Source organism: Stegastes partitus, unplaced genomic scaffold (genome assembly GCF_000690725.1).
Source record: "Stegastes partitus isolate 25-593 unplaced genomic scaffold, Stegastes_partitus-1.0.2 Scaffold642, whole genome shotgun sequence".
In the NCBI taxonomy this organism is placed as follows: domain Eukaryota; kingdom Metazoa; phylum Chordata; class Actinopteri; family Pomacentridae; genus Stegastes; species Stegastes partitus.
In genome coordinates this window covers 209,630-226,473 of record NW_007578373.1, presented here as the reverse complement: position 1 = coordinate 226,473, position 16,844 = coordinate 209,630, and the positions used below count along the sequence as shown (strand labels likewise).

The following is a 16,844-nucleotide window of genomic DNA, read 5'->3' as shown; positions in this document are numbered from 1 at the left end:
TAGAGACAGACAACCAAGCACACTCACATTCACACCTACGAACAATTTACAATCACCAATTAACCTCAGCATGTTTCTGGACTGTGGGAGGAAGCCGGAGAACCCGGAGAGAACCCACGCTGCACGGGGAGAACATGGAGACTCCTGGTGCCCCCACTGGGACACGAACCGGCGACCTTCTAGCTGCGAGGCAACAGTGCTAACCAACTGCTCCACCTAGCAGCCCCCTCTGATGTTCTTTACTCATAAACCTGCATGATAAGAATTAACAGAAATCTTCAGATTACCTGTTTGTTTTATGTTTTGCTTGGCATCAGTCATTCAGCGACAGTCTTCTGTACATCCAGTGGTACACAGCATAACTGAAGTTTTAATAGTAAATTCTGCTTCATTTTCCAATATGTAAATAAATATAGAGTAAGAAAACAGGGCTGGAGCTGCAGCTCAGGGTAACCATTGGATCCATGGCTACATTGTATTTGGTGTCACTTGTTAAAGTTGCTGTTTACACAAATGAAGACTTCAGACATTTAATGTAACATCATCCAAAACACTTTGGTAGAAAACCACCTTCATCAGTGCCTCACTTCATATCTCCCGCTGTCTCAAACCATGCAGGACATTAAAGCAGTTCACCTCCAATCTTTAGTCGTAATTATGAGCCATAATTATTACATGGTGAGGCGTATATTTCTGTAGAAAGTCACACACAGCACCTGTAGGAAGTATTCACCCCCTCTAAAGCTTTTCTCCTTTCAACACTGAATCATGGTCAGTTTTGGTTTTCTGACAGAAATCCTTCATGTCAAAGTGAAAACTTCCTTCATGATGCTGCCACCACCGTGCTTCACAGTGAGGATGATGTGTTTAGTATCTGCCAAATATAGTGTCTGGTCTGATGGACACAATGCCCAGTTTTAGTTTCATCAGACCAAAGAACCTTCTTCCAGTTTACTTTCCATCTCCCACAAACTCTAGTCAAGATTTAATATGAGCTACTTTCAACAGTGGCTTTCTCGTTGCCATTTTCCCATAAAGCTTTGATGGGTTAAGAACTATTGTTGTACGCACTATCTCTCCATCTTAGCCACTCAGGTCTCCTTCAGAGGAGTCATAGGTGTCTTGGTGGCCTACCTCACTCGTCTCTTTGTCTCGTGGGCCATGTTAATAACTTACCCCCCACCCCCCAAACTAGTGCTTTTAGAAAACCTCTTTAAAATGTTGATTGAGTGCTCTCTTGTCTTCACGGTGTGGTTACAGCTAGGAGTCCTGACTCACCAGTGACTGGACCATCCCGATACCGGTGTCTTTATCCTACAGTCACTGCACTCTGATGATCAGTAAATGTGTGACTTCTAGCACCAAATCACTGCACCTGTTTAATATCAGGTGAGTCACTTTTTTGAATACTTCTACAGTCGGTTGGCATTACTTTGTAGAAATCTGCTTTCACTTTGACAGGAAAGACCAAAGTTTTTGTCAAAAAAGTCAAATTACACGGGCCATGTTTAAATGAAAGGAGAAAACTTGCAAGAGGGTTGAATACTTATGATAGGCGCCATATGTATGCTGCATGCAGTGCATTCAGAGCTGCTCAGGCTGTTGTTCGTGCTTTCACTGAAGTCCTGAAAGTTTCTCCACATAGAACAAAGTACTGTTGGTGCAGTCTCCTGCTTTCTATGCAAACTAAACTATTGAAATGTGACGCGTTCAGATTTGCCAAATGACCCAATTAGATATTTTTCCAAAGTCGCTGTTTTTAACAAAAAGCTTTCCGCACATCTGTTGATGTTTCTGAGCTGTAAGCCGGCGACAGCGTTCACCTCGTGTTCATCCGACGTCAGCATTCCTTCGACAAAGCATGGAAAATGTGTCACTCACTCAGATGGCTGAATGAAACAAGTTCAGACCATTCTAATTCACATTTGTCATTTTTTATAATACACATTTCAGTAAAATCTACTTCAATACACTGATAGTACAAGAAAAAATAGTATATTATACTTCAAATGTGGAGCACACCATGTAGTTGTTTTACCTGGACGCAGACATCCTTTCACTCCCTTTTTAGGAACAGTAAAAAAGAGAAGAGTGGGAGAATGTGACAGTGCTGTGGAGTAACAGAACTCTGCAGACAAACCATTGAAGACTGAAACAAAGAGGAATTCATACTACATCTGTACTGATACATACCCGCTGAGTATCAAAAAATGCTTTTTACACTTCTGTTTACAACAAAGTCTTGTCAGGCTTTTTATATTAGGCTTGATTACAAAAGGACTTCTTTTTTTTTCATTTACAATCTAAGGCAGCCCATGTCTTTTGAGCTCTGATCTGTGTGTGTGGTTTATGTGTGTTCTATTTGTGTGTGTGTGTGTGTGTGTGTGTGTGTGTGTGTGGACAGCAGTCCCTTTGATCCTCTGTGGGGCCTCAGCAGCTCCATCGTGAGAGTAGACCAACGTCAGGCTGACAGTCTGAGCCAATCAGGAGTTGGCTCTGCTCTGAGGTGGGGAGGAGGTGTGGTATGTTTCCTGCACTTCCTCAGCAGTGTCCACAGTCACTTCCTGTCCCCCCCCTCCCCCCTCGACGGCCCCAGCTTGGGGCAAGGCTCTCAGGACGACGGGGTTTCTGCTGATGCTGCTGGTGGACTTGAGGGGGGCGGGGCGTCTGCTGCCGCCTCTGATTGTGCTGCTTCAGGCTGGCTGTTGAAGGGCTTCAGGGGCTGGGTGGGGGTTTTGGGAGGGGTGGAGTGAGGCTGGCTCACCTGGACAGAGAGCTGCGGCAGCGGCTGGGCCACCGCAGCTGGTTTGGCCAGGATGAGCTGCGGCGCCGACCGGCCCGCCGCTAGCTGCACCGTTGGGGCAGCGGTGGCCTGTTTCACGGCAGCCTGCGCTAGCTGTGTAGCGACGGGTTTCGCCTGGATGAGCTGTGTGACCTGGCCTGACGTGTTGGCCTGCATGAGTGTGGCTAGCTGGTTGGCTGGGATGGTGATGATGGTGATCTTCTCTCCTTTGGAGCCGGCAGGCAGCACAGTGGGCAGAGCCTGGATCACCAGTTTGGGGGGAGCGCTGGCGGAGGCGTTAGCTACCGTAACTGGGACGCCTGTGGTGGTGAGGATGGAGGAGGAGTTTAATGTCATCTGACCTAGGGAGTTGGTCATGACTACTGGCATGGCTCGGATTGGCCTGCAGGACAAAACACAAGGAAAAAAACATTGTGTCAGGGACAATATTGGACATGCTGTATGGTCATCAGTGAAGTGTGTTATCCTGCTTACACCATGACTACCTGCCAACAACGTGCCATGTTCATAACACTGTCTGTTAGGGCTAATGCTAACAATCTGCTGCTATGCTCTCACTCTACTGAATGGTTTGTCCATAAATTTCAGAAAATATGGACAAAGCCTGTTAGACTTTTCCAGCAGCTCAGCTGTTTGTGTTTTTAAATGCCTTTGATTTTTTAAAACCATCAACAACATGCAGCTTATTGAAGTGAGAGCAACAACGTCTTCTCATCTGAGAAGCTGAAACCAGCCAATATTTGACACGATGATTAATGGATTAAACAAATCATTAAGCTCCAAACAAAACACTACCACTCATTAATCATCTTAATTTATGTAATATCTGTGCATTTCATTTTTATTTTTTCACTCCTGTCTAATTGTTTTCCTCACTGTGGACTCATTTTTCACTGCAACATCAAGTGCTGCACCTTTATGCAAAGAGCATACCTCAAAGCGTTCAACTGCAAATACATCTTTATCACGCCATCTCACTGAAGTGCTATTTATTGTTTTTGGTTGCTGTTTACTTAAATAACTGTAATTCCCTTAGCTGAGGTTCAGCTGCTGCTATCTATATGTGTAATTTAGTTTAGAATAGCACCTATATGTCAGAGTCTGGCTCAGCTGTCCAGTGGCCACTAACCACTGAGGCTTTGCAGTCACTCTGCGGTCTTGAGCAATGTTGGTTACACATTACAAGTAATATCATATCACTGAACAATACATGTTGAAAAGCGTTTTTAACCACTTTTTGGAGCAGTTTGGAGTACTCTAAATTTTAACACCACTATTTCCATTATACATCGTTTGAAATATCTGTTCCTGGTCTCTTTTATTACGAATATCTGGCCCTGAAAAAAAGAATATCTAGATCGGCCCCTTTAATAATGTTTTCATTTTTCTTTGTTCGGTGTTTTTACTACGTCAAACGTAGAATCAAGTCAGCAACATTATTATTTTAGCTGTTAGCCAGGATGAGCAGTGCCTTGTTTAAGGGAACATGGCAAACAAGTTCTATTAGATATATGAACACCAAATGAGAACAGGCTTCTCAGACCTGGTGGCAGCGTTGCTGGGGATGACAGTGACGTAAGTCTGCTGAGGCTGGGCTGCAGCAGGGGAGTTGGTGCCAAGGCTTGTGGGGCCCTGCTGGTGAGCCAGGTGCTGGCTGGACACCATGCCCTCGCTGTCCTCCACCTCCTCGCCCTCTTCATCGTCATCGATCACGCGGATGTTTTTGGGCATGTCTTTGAACTGGTAGGCCAACCGTTGACCCTCTACTTTCGCAAGGATGCCGCGCTGGTAGTAATACCTACGCACACAAAGAACAGACAAGCTGAGTTATCACAAGAATTTTAACTTTCCATCTCATATTTTCACTTTTTAATGTCATAACTTTGATTTTTTATCTTCTTTTTTTTTTTTTTCTTAACTTTAATTGCATAAATTAACTTTATTGCATAATATTATCCTGGTAAAGCTTACAAACACAGACAGACTGAGCTCACAACTATCAGGTGGAGAGGACAGGCTCACCTCAGGGCTCGGCCCATGGTCTCGTAGTTCATATCGGGCTTGTTCTTGTGTTTACCCCACAGTTTGGACACAGCCTTGGAGTCCACCAGTTTGAAGATGCCCTTTTCTCTCTGCATCCATTTAATGTATCTGGGACAGGTGTTTTTATCCTGCAGCAGTTCCAGCAGGAACTCCCACAAATAGGTGGTGTTACCTGAAGGACACAACAGCATTAAACCCTGACACTGTGGATGACGTAAGTATCTTCATGGTGATGTGCTGATAACACTGATGCTCAGGGGCAAAGAGAACAAAGATGTCTGAGAACCACACAGTAGCTCACAGTTAGTGGGACACTTGTCTCTTGTCACTGATTTGCTCACAAAGAACAGTCCAAATCTAAATGTGGATACACTTTCATTATATGAGCAAGTCGGATGATGCATGACGTACACCCACTTTTATGAACAAAAAAACAGAAACAACTGGTACGTGTCCTGCTCATGTAGCATCTAGCGTAGCTGTGAATTGGAGCAGGTACAAACTTGTGATATTTGCCCAGACTTCAAAGAGAGAGAGCGGTTACAAACCCTTTCCCTCCCTCGGCCTCTTCTTGATCCCCAGATCGAAGGAGCCATTGGAAGCAGGTTGGTGTGTCTTGGGCTTACGTCCACCTGCACTCAACACACACACACACACACACACACACACGACGAACCCCCGATGAATTTCTAAATATCAGAGGATTGATGAGCTCCAACGTTAATGATACTTTAGAAAGTAAGAACACATTTCATCTCATCACTGGAAGACGTGTCTGATGTGTCTGTGTCTGTGATGCACTTTCGCTTTCTAAATCCACAGCCCCGTGCAGCACACAAACAGGTGACCAACGACTGCACTTGACTACAGTTGATCCAGAAAACGTTTGTTTGCATGTCAGAGCAGAAACACCCGCAATCTGAACCCGTGACGAGCTTCCAGTGAAAGTTCGTCACGTACGGACGGAGAAATGTTTGACTGCTGAGCTCATCGCTAACCAAATGTGTTTTGTCAGCAAGCAGCCCAAACAAAGCGCTAACTAAACCATATGAACATAGGCCACTAAATAAAAGTAAGCATTCAGCAGCTGTAACATACGTCTGACATCGTAAAGCGAGTATCGTGTGAACTGTCGCTCATAATTTTAGTTTCACTTTCAGAGCACAGAGCAGCAGGATCTCGTGACAAACTGACTTTATTTCACTTTCTCTGACTGAATGTTGCTTGTGGTGGTAGAACAAGTACTTTAACTGCCGTCTTCACTCAGCCTTTCATAGCACACAGTAAAAACCTGACACTCCAAGTCTCGACACTTAAACTCAAAAGTGACACAGGTTTTAATCAGTGCAGTGTCCTAACATTTACCTGATATCTGTTCAAGGTACGGCTGTAATTCTGATATGATGCTGGACAGCTTAAGGAGACACACTGCACAATGTTTTATGCTTATTAAAATCATAATGATACCCATCTCTACTGTTCACACCACTGTCTGAAAGCTTTAATACAGTGAGTTCAGGACTGTTTTAGAGCAAACCTACGATAACTCAAACCTTGTATGGCTGTAGGATGGAAAACCTGAGCACGAATTTAAGCAACCCGCTGTAAACACAACATGTATTGTGAGGACACTACCTCCTCTCTTCTTCTTGGCCGCAGGTTCACAATCAGGAGGGATGGGAAAGGACTCCTCCTCTATGGGTCCACACTCTGTGGACACCTCCACCACCGTCTCCATCATCACATCCTCTGCTGGAGTCAGACCAAACACAACATTCACTCCATTAACTTTCTGCTCCATCATAAGCTGAGAATTTCACAAGGACCCTGAAATTGTCCTTTGCACTGACATTGCTTTACTGTGTAGCTGCAGCATGTCCAGAGTGATTGTTAAATACCAACGCTGGACAAGACAACAGCTAGACACATGCCCAGAGAATCTTTAGGGTAATTTCAACCACTCCTTGTTGCTGTGGGTTGATTCTGAATCAACTCTTCACTCACTAAACAGAAAGAGGAGTCCTATATTCCAGCTCTCCAGAAATGAATTCACTAAACAACATCACTCGTTAAATGTTTTTAGTAGAAAACAGAGCTTGGTGTATGTTCTGGAGTGAAGGGTGAGGGTTGCCAATTAACAAATGCACAAGTACATTTTGAAGGAAGCACCTGAGCCTCCGTCTGAAGTCTAATGTCTGTGGACCAAAGGATGATGATGAAGTTTCAAATGTGTCGGGAGACTTAAGGGCAACTTTCTATTCAAGCCAAGCTGGAAGGAAAGTGACGCTCTTATTCTTGTACCAAAACGGCAAACTTTAGTGTTAATGAAAGAAGGTTATGAGAAAAACGACACTAGACGGTTTGCAAATGTTGGAGCTCCTAAGATCCTAATTAAATAATAAAAATAAAAACATATATTTAACTAAAATTGAATTATTTAATCACAATGTTTAAGTCACTTCAATAACTTCAATCTATTCTTAGTATTTTTTATCTTTAAAGAGGAATAAAGATGCACTGGTAAGTAATGGCACGCCTCCGACCAATATGACCAGTTAGCAAGAGGAACAGACACTCTGAGTGACTCCTGGGACTCGGTGTAGTCAGTGTGTTTACCTGTGCTGCGCTCACTGTGTAGTCCTCCTGGAGACTCCATGTGGAGAAGAGCCTCAGCTGCTTCAAACGTTTTGTCAAAACACACCATGTCATGACCCGACATCTCCACTGAGAGAAGGAGCAGAAGAAAGAAAGAAAAACGCTGTCAGCAGGCACACCTCTACAAACACTGTGTGCTCACTGAAGAGGAACCATCAGACCAGACCCGTCACATCAAAAAAAAAAAAACTACAAAAAGATCCCGTTTGTGGTGAGAGAAGGCTACATGGAGCTACAGCTGTGGTGCTACTACTTCAACTATTTTGAAATGTTGATTTCCTTGTTTTGAAGTGTGTAGAGGCAGTCTGTTCCTCCCTTCCTGTTTCCGGTAATATGGCCCAAACAGTTGGACACTGTTCCTGCCAGCAGAGGGCAGTCTGCGTCAACAACAGCAGCTCAAATTCAAAGAGCGTTTCCTTCTGGTGAGGATTAAGAGAGTGACACAAAATATGTGCTTCAGGATTTCAGAGTCAAACACGAGAATAAACCCATTATTTGCGTGTCTCCTTCATTCAGACCAAATGCACTGGTTCAATGACATTTAAAAGTACGATGGTTAAAGTTTTAGAGCTCTATTGCACAGATATCCCGTCAGAAAGGAGCTGCTGCATTGAGACTGATAGCGGTACAATAAAAACATTACCGTAATTATTGTAAATTAGAAGCATGAAAGAGAACACACAAGCACTTCACTGCAGATCTGTGGTCCCCTCGTGTGTTTTTTTTAGCCATTGTGTTAGATTGAAAAAACAGGGTGGAAGGGGTGAATCCAACCTTCCCATTCCATTTTACAAAATAACCGCAATGACCCATAAATCCATCCACTGTTCCCGAGGTTGGTTTCACACTCAGGACTCACCGGTTTCAGCCACCTCCGTGACCACCTCCTGCTCCTCAGCCACGTCCTGCATCAGGTACGTCTCGTCATCGTAGACCAGGACCTGGGCAGAGTAGCACTCCTCCACCTGGGCACTGGGCACCTCCTCCACGATTACAGCTGGACAGCCCTCCTCCTGCAGCACCACTCCCTCCTCTTCCTCCACATCTTCCTCCACGATCACTGCCTCTACCTCCTGCTGGACCACTTCTTCCTCCTCTTCCTCCTCAGTGGGCTGCTGCTCATGGTGGCCACAGTTTAGAAAGATGGGAGGAAAATTACAGTTTTTGTATTTTTAGTGTCCTATTATATGTTATTATTATTAATAGAGATGACATACAAGACTGTAAAAAATTAGGCCCGTGTTGTACGACACCTTGAAACGTGCCCCAAACTAACACTGACAGGCAGATACGATGTCTAATGCGCTCAACAGTGTGTCCCTGTTACACAGGTGGACATGGTTTCATTTATTTACTTGTTTTGCAACTTGGGGCAGGCATAACCATTTTAATTTTGCGATTATGTGAAAAATCTATGTGTAAATATCAGTATTGACCAAAATAACACACTGATTGTCCAGCTTCAGCAGGAAAAGTGCCTCACAGGCGGCTTTGGAGTATTGCTGATACTATGACACACACACTGCTACCAACAGTCACGTAAATATGAAAGCTGTTATCTATTAATTTTTTGGACAGTAGGAGTACAAATTCCAAAATCCTGTGTGCCAAACAGTTACTGTGAGAAAAAGCACATTTACATCTACATCTTAAAACTTCCACAATGGAAATTCTACAGCACTGAGTTCCTCCTGCCCATGGGTCATGCGAGTAAGGTTAGCCACGCTAGCAAAGCTCATGTACTGTGCCGACTGCTGCCGCTGGTTGAGCTGAAGTAGCGCGATGTTCGAATCCTTCAAAAATTCTAAGTCATTTATGAGGACATCATCTGAATGTGACAATTTGTAAAACAGACTGGAAAGCACGTTCTCTGCACAACGTTCAAGAAGCTCTTCCAACAGATAAAGACTGTGCTAAAGCAGTAACTAAAGATATGCACCCATATTTGGCTGTAGAAAATAAAGCATTTAAGCACGTGTTGAAGTGCTGCAGCCCCACCAGTGTGCTTCCACATATACATTTCAGTCTGCTGTGCCTGCCCTGAGTACAAGCGGCACTTGTTCAGGAATCAACTGCCCTGGCAGTTGCCTTCATCACCAGCCTTCCAGCGCTACAGAGAGCTACACAACAGTGGCGGCTGCAGCATCACTCCTGTTCAGAGCCCTACACCGCTGTGTTTGTATAGTTATCATTTTTCTTATTGACAGTATGGCAGCTTTTGTGTGCCAGGAAGATTAACGGGCAATGAGACACTGTTGTGTTTGAATTTCTGCTTTTTTTTTTTTTTTGCATATTTTGTAAAGGTGCTGTACCAAAGTTGTACTTGAACATGACTCTGAAACGGTTTTGAACCCAAAACCAAAACAGTAGTTTTCAGTGTTCAATTCAATAAGAATAGCAATGACAAAAACATATGTGTAAAACTAAAACTAAATAAAGCAGCATTTCAGGACAAAAACTCTGATGATTAGATTTTACTTCTTTTGTCAGCAAATAAAACCAAAGAAAAATGTTCAAGCAGGATGAAAGGACAAATGGACGAATCACAAATTCACTAAAACTGTTTCTCAGTGAGATGCAGCATCTGTGGAAGCACACACTGCTCAGAACTCTTGCTGTTCAGGGGATTTATCAGTTTGACCTGTTGCACTGCTGGTAATTAATAAGCACTTGACATTCAGTAATTAACATGTCAGGCAATAACGTTATCTGGCAGTTCTTGAAAGAAAAGAGTTTATGACTTAAGCTCATTTACAAATTGCAGTAACAAGCAGCAACAAAGCAGCTGGGTCGAACTGTGAGCATGCAGGCAGCAGCTGACCTGTACAACTAACTGTTGATCTGACTGCAGATGTCATACAGATGATGTAGGTGTAACATGAAGATTACTTTCAGTCAGATAGCTTTCACGATACTGAGAATAAAGAACGAGTAAGTTTTCAGAGTTAATGACGACATCTAAGCGTCTGCTAAATAAAATTGTAGAATTGTAAATTGTCTTCTCGATGTTCTGTAAAGAAATTATTTCAGATAACTGCAATGTTTTCAAACCATTCAGCGTCTCTTCTCAAGCTAAACTCCTGCTGCTCTTCACTGGAACGAGCAAGTAGTAATGTTCATGCCGATGCTAGAGAGAGACGGAGCAGCTCAGAGTTTGGAAACAATCACGTAACTGGATTTGCTGAGAGGAGTCTGTCTGTTGGTGTTTGGATGGTATAAAACAAACATGACACAGAAACATCACTGATGGACAATACTCTAAAATGTTTTCAGTTTGTGTTGAGGCTCAAACTTAAAGTAAATCAAAATCCGGTGGCAAAACCAACACTGCAGCGCATCGCTTATGGAAAACACAGCAAAGTTTAACGAACAGGTTGATTCTTTGAAAACAGTTTACTGTATATATATCTACAGCCTCTATAAGCAGCTTAGTTTTGCCCCACCAATGATTATACAACATGAAAACTTTTGCACAGTACCAGTAAGCACATTCATGTGTTAAGCAGCCCTCCTGCATTACTGATGAAAACAGCACTCAGAGCTGAATTCACTGCACTCTGTTCTCCTCCAACTGGCCGTACAACCATCAGCACAGCCTCTTAAGTCATTTTGACAACATGGGATTTTTGCTGACTGTCCTAACAGCAGTTGTGGTGACACACAAGCTTACCTGCTGCGGCTCCTCCACTACAGTGACATATTCCACTATGTTCCCTCCACCGTCTGACACTACCACAGAGGTCATCACTCATTCCTACCAAAATAAGAGCACACACAGGGGCGTTAGGATGGAGAAGGCAGCGCTAACACATCAGAAACTACAGATCTATGCATCTTATGTGATCTTGTTTATTTACAAGTTTAAAGTCTGTTTGTATGTGTGCAGGGGGAGGGGTCATGTGAAAGCCCCACGGGCGTCCACTCTCCTCATGACTCAGTCAGAGGAATGTTGTGATCTTTGTTGCAGGGAAATAACATCACGTCATATTTTTTAAAAAACAAACAAACAAACAAACAAAAAACATTTTTGTAAATGCTAAAATCAGTTTATATGTGGTCCAACAACAGGCCTTTGACTTCAATCACGCTGTCACTAAAATTATGAAAGTGAAAGTGCAAGTGACTGGTCACAAACACCAGCATTTCATACAAGAGCACAGGCTCGGCAACAAAGGAGTTAAATCACAAACTCCTGAGACAAAAATGTAAACAATAATTGCTTACAACTTTTTTAAAAAGACTTTATAAAGATGCTGCAGTTTCATAGCTTCCCGTGGAACTTCAAGAGTGTGGGAATCCACAGTATTTCTTTATATTTCTGCAGATCCTCCAATGCACCTGTCTACCAGGTCTAGCTCATCGAACATTACATTCCATATTCACTTATGAAGCTGCATCAAACTGTTCACGACAGCCATGTGTAATATCCTGCAGCACAATGGCTCCAAGTCTGAACATATGACATTAAATACTGTCAAAGTTTGTATTGAAGTGGAGCACCTGGCTAGAGCACAGGTTTGCCCTTAGATTGTTCTTACATCGCAATTTAAAAAGCACAACTGAACTGATATTTTTGACTTGATTATTGGTTTATTTATTGACAGTTGATCGTTTACTGTAAACAAGCTAAGTTTCCTGAGTACATGCAGCTCAGTGGATGCAAACAAGAAGCCCGTACCGTTGGCTAAATGCCAGCACCGAGTAATTCATAATGTAAAAAATATCGGTGTTGTCTATGAAATCAGACAGTGCTGGTCGGCCTGAGGAGATCACAGACACATGATCATTGTCAGCATACAAGCTAGTGTTTACTTTCTGAGCGGGTTGGCACCTATATGCGCTCACCGAGTCTTTCCCTGCAGCTTCAAACTCTGCAGCTAACTAGTTAGCTCATGCCTCTGCTATTTACTCAACAAATTCAACTTAGCTACCAGCCAACTCAGCTGATATCGCTCTTTATATAGTGCATATCCCATATTCAGTGCCATAATATAAATTAACACAGCATTGTAAAAAAGGGATCTCACCCTCAATCTACTAACTTAGCAATGGCTAGCATTAAGGTTAGTTATTGAGCTGGAGACAGTTAGCTGACAGCTAGCTAACATACAAATCGTCTTTAATGTAAACTTGAACACCGTACACTTTCTCTGGCCGGCTAATAAAGCAAATGCGACACCTGTACTGGAAGTTGTGAGCTATCAGAGCCTACTGATGTGTTGATGCAATGAGTTTCCTTCCTCCTACCTTGTTTTGCTTTTTTGCTAGCGAAAAGTAAGCTCCACGGCTAGTGCTAGCAGGGCCTAACGTTAGCCAAGTTGACAAGGCCAAAACGGTTACTTCGCGCGTTAAAAAGGGTGTTTGCAGGGCCTCTGTTTCTCGGGAATCACTCCACAGACACCTATCGACGACCTGCGTTGAAATGTAGAGAGTGAAGGCGGACACGGGCCCCGAAGTCGTGTTTTGATTCCTGCTCTTTTCTTGCTATCCTGTAGCTTTCCGGCGCGCCGCCTCTTCGCTACGACAGAAGCAGCGGGTCGAAGCGGGGAGCGTCATGACGTCACCGCGACGAGCGCCATTGACGGCGAGACAAACGGTGCACTCTGACGTAACATGTAAACATGTATGAAACTACTGTCACACGAATCAACGGGGAAAAGGCGATGCATAGAAAATATGATCATCTAAATGCATGACTGTTGAGGCTGGTGTAAAATAACTGTATTTTTATAACTGGGCAAATTCACCCTTTTTAATTCCACGTCAGTTGCCCCTGTGTACAATGAAACAGGTAATGACTGCAGTAATCTTTTCTCTTCTTCTTTCGTGATATTCAACGATTCCACTGTGGTTTCAGTGTAAAAGAAAATAGACAGTGTTTGTTTGTTTGTTTGTTTGTTTAAAAATTAATGCAAAAGTTTGGGCCTGACTATAGTCATGATTGCAGCCACGAGCTCACAGTCATCGGCTCTGTTGCATGCGTGCATCTATTCCGCACATGCGCACCACAGCTCGAGCGTGCACACGGTTACCTTGGCAGCACAGTGGCAAGAAGGTCACACGTTTTTGGGCCGCACGCTGACGTCATTACAGCGGTCCTCCTTGGTAAGATTACGTAATTTAGGTTCAGATAACCGGGGACGAAGAAAGTGTAACAGCAGCCTTAAACGTTGATTTCACCCCAGAGCAGAGGTGCACACAGACATGGACACATAGTTGTTGTTATTTAGCACAAAACACGTAGATACGACCTCCTGCGCATGTATGGAGCAAAGCATCAGCTGATGTTCACAGCTGTCTGTGAACCTATAGTTGCTATAGGTTTGGGTTTTTTTTTTGAACAGCTGTTCTGATGAACATCCCATAAACGAACTGGTCAAAATAAATAGATGTATACATGACAAGAAATTTATAATTTACTCTTTATATCTCGCATAAAGCTTCATAAAGTAACTACTAGACATGTTCCAGTATTTTATAATATGAACATGTTCAGCTCTAACTGTGCTCGATGAACTCTATCAACATAAAGTATTCTAAAGCTGTTCAGGCTTTATGTTACTTATCCAGTCCGGACTTCGCAGACTTGGAGAAATGACAAATTTAACATCATGTGGACCTTCACATACTGGAGGGCAAGGAAAGTACAGCACCTGGTTTAATCAAACCAAGTGGGTATCTTCTAAAGTTAGAGGCTTTTTAATTCAAAATTCCCTTTGGAGGCCACATCTTAAAGGTTCATGCGTCATAATTTAGTTACAAATCTGCCTTCAGGTGGTCTAGCGGGATTTTGTACATAATACACCAAAAGTATGCAGGAAGACGGGCAGTAGATGTCCATCTTTGTCCCAACAGTGTAATCAGTCCATGTTGACAGCTTGTGGGAACTGGTAAGTTTATTATTTTCAGGCCATAACAAACGGTTTTAGGACATGGAGACATCTGTCTGTTTTTCCTGATGTACTTGTTATTGAGCTTCTCATAGAAACAGAGTGAATGATCGATTCTGGAACACTCATTCATTCAGAATGACACTTGACACGGTCACTGTTGCTTCACTTTGACTTTGGACTCCCCTGGACATCATCAGGAAAAGAGAACGACAGTAAGGGGAGACACATTCACAGGTCGGTTCAACCAAACTATAAACTACATTTTCTTGCAATGCAGATAATCTTGGTTTAAGGAGATGCAGCTTTGCACTTCTGCGACTCAGCCGTGCTCATTAGCCACATTTATCTGACAGCTTCAAAAATGTTACGAACAAAGCACACAACAGACACATTAAAGTACGACAAATAACACAATCACAGAATAAAACAGTTTTATGATTATAATCCATCCATCCACTATCTATATACCGCTTAATCCTCATGAGGGTCGCAGGGGCTGGAGTCTAAATGAAAGGAAATGATAGAAACAACACTAACATAAACAACTACATAAAATAAAATAAAAAAAACAAAGATAAAATAAAATAAACAACACTAAAATAAAGTAAATCAGAAAACAACATAAAACAAGCAACCATATAAAATAAACAACCAAATAAAATGAAATAAACAAAAATGAAATAAAATAACTAGCCAAATAAAATAAACAAAAATAAAATAAAACAACACTAAAATAAAGTTTTAAAAAACAAAATAAAATAAACAATCAAATAGAATAAAATAATCAAAAATAAAATAAATTAAGCAACCAAATAAAATAAAGTAAATAACTAAATATAATAAAATAAACAATCAAATAAAATAAAACTGAATAAGAAGACTGGTACCTGCTGTACATGACAACATAAATAGACATGTACTTGTACAACACTCTGCTGGACCTTTTACTGTCTAAACAGATGTTCCTCCATGAGACAAAAAAGGCCCGACTGTTAGAAGAACCGAGTTCCAGGCAGGAAACCACATGACCAAACACATCAACGCATAGCCAACTGTGGCAAGTGTGCATGTAAGAATCATCGTCCTCTCTTGACAGGGGCTTCAAGAAAGGACAATAAGAAAAGGCACTATGCTCAGTCAGGAACTTTGACGGTTGACTAGGCCCACTTGTGCAAGTTTGTTCAATAAAGACCCAAGGACGGCACTATTCTGATTGAGTTCTGCTTAATATCAAAATCTCCCAAACATTCATACGCACAAAATAATCAGAATGAAGATCCGGGTATAAAAGATCAGCTCTGTAGCTCCAACAGAAGCCAAAAAGTCCACAAGGGCCCTTTAAGTATTTCTATAAAACGTTAAAACCCTCTCACTGATTGAACCCCTAAAAGCCATGATCTGTATGGCAGTTACATATTTTCAAGATTTTTTGTTTTTTCTATGAAAACAACTCCATCAGGCCTTAAAATAGCTCAGATGTAACTCTACACTGTAGAATGTGCAGCTCTATGAAGTCTCCTCCTCTCTCTCCACACTCACTGCAGCTCGAACACACCGGCTCACTTTCAGCTTCGCTTCAAACACTGTACGACTGCTCGACGCTGCTCAGTGGCAGCTTGTAATCCTGGAGCACTGCAGCCATGCACGTTGGAACCAGAAACTAATTCTGAAGAAGAGGAATGATGCAGAAAGCCCCACCCCGCATGCCGACAGGATCAGTTCCTCGGGTTTGTTCCGTATGAAACCCTGGAAATCTGAATTTGAGTTTTTGAGACATTTGAGTCTTTGGTGCGGTTTTCAGGTGGAAATGCTCAGCCATGGTGTTTACTGCCTGTTTTGCTTTTGATGCATCTTCAAGCATATAAGAAAACCCAACATAGACATGTCAGCAAGGTAAAATACTCCATTTTGTCTTTAAGTGAGAGGAGAAACAGTGCACTGAAAGAGTTCATAATCAATCATAAAGTGCTCATGCGGCATTGAAACCATCGCTCAGAAGCTGTTTAAAAATAAGCTAAAGCTTTCAGGCAGACAGGGCAGCAGCAGCAGCAAAGACCTGCAACAGAGGAAGGCTGTTTTATGGCTGATGAAATCAGAGTTATTTTTGTATATTGCTGCTTTCAGAGGTTGTAGTCTCACCACGATATTTGCTGCTGTCAGGACTTGTGGCCTTTGTGATGAAGAGGGAGACAGTGGGTACAAAACCATCAGTATTTTCTTTACTCCACATCATAAGAACTGATCATCACAAACTGTGTTCACCACCAGATCTTATCACCTCAGCCGCTTCCTTACTCCAAATCCTTAACATCATCTCGATGACTTTACGTTTTCTTTTGTGACTTTATTGCAGCAGTAACAAACACAGGCTATAATGTTAACCTCGGCTAAGTTATACAACAAGTTAGTAGATAAAGTGGGTTAAAAAAATGACAATGGGACAGAAAAAA

The 16,844-nt window shown here is 42.4% G+C and overlaps 1 protein-coding gene across 1 annotated transcript; it reads right to left on the bottom strand.

Moving 5' to 3' along the window:
* Positions 1-516: 516 nt before the first annotated feature.
* elf2a (E74-like factor 2a (ets domain transcription factor)) lies at positions 517-13,015 on the bottom strand. Its single transcript, XM_008289881.1, has 9 exons — positions 12,749-13,015; positions 11,172-11,255; positions 8,361-8,616; positions 7,463-7,570; positions 6,482-6,598; positions 5,395-5,478; positions 4,826-5,018; positions 4,347-4,601; positions 517-3,185 (listed from the first exon to the last, which is right to left on the bottom strand). The coding sequence occupies exons 2-9, from the start codon at positions 11,244-11,246 to the stop codon at positions 2,612-2,614; spliced, it is 1,662 nt and encodes a 553-aa protein (XP_008288103.1). The 5' UTR covers positions 11,247-11,255; positions 12,749-13,015; the 3' UTR covers positions 517-2,611.
* Positions 13,016-16,844: the final 3,829 nt, after the last annotated feature.

Coding starts and splice junctions, on each gene's coding strand:
- elf2a (XM_008289881.1), bottom strand. CDS start 11,246: ATGACCTCTGTGGTAGTGTCAGACGGTGGAGGGAACATAGTGGAATAT. Junction 5,019..5,394: donor GAGGCCGAGGGAGGGAAAGG/GTTTGTAACCGC, acceptor TGTGTCCTTCAG/GTAACACCACCTATTTGTGG. Junction 3,186..4,346: donor CCCAGCAACGCTGCCACCAG/GTCTGAGAAGCC, acceptor TTTGTCCTGCAG/GCCAATCCGAGCCATGCCAG.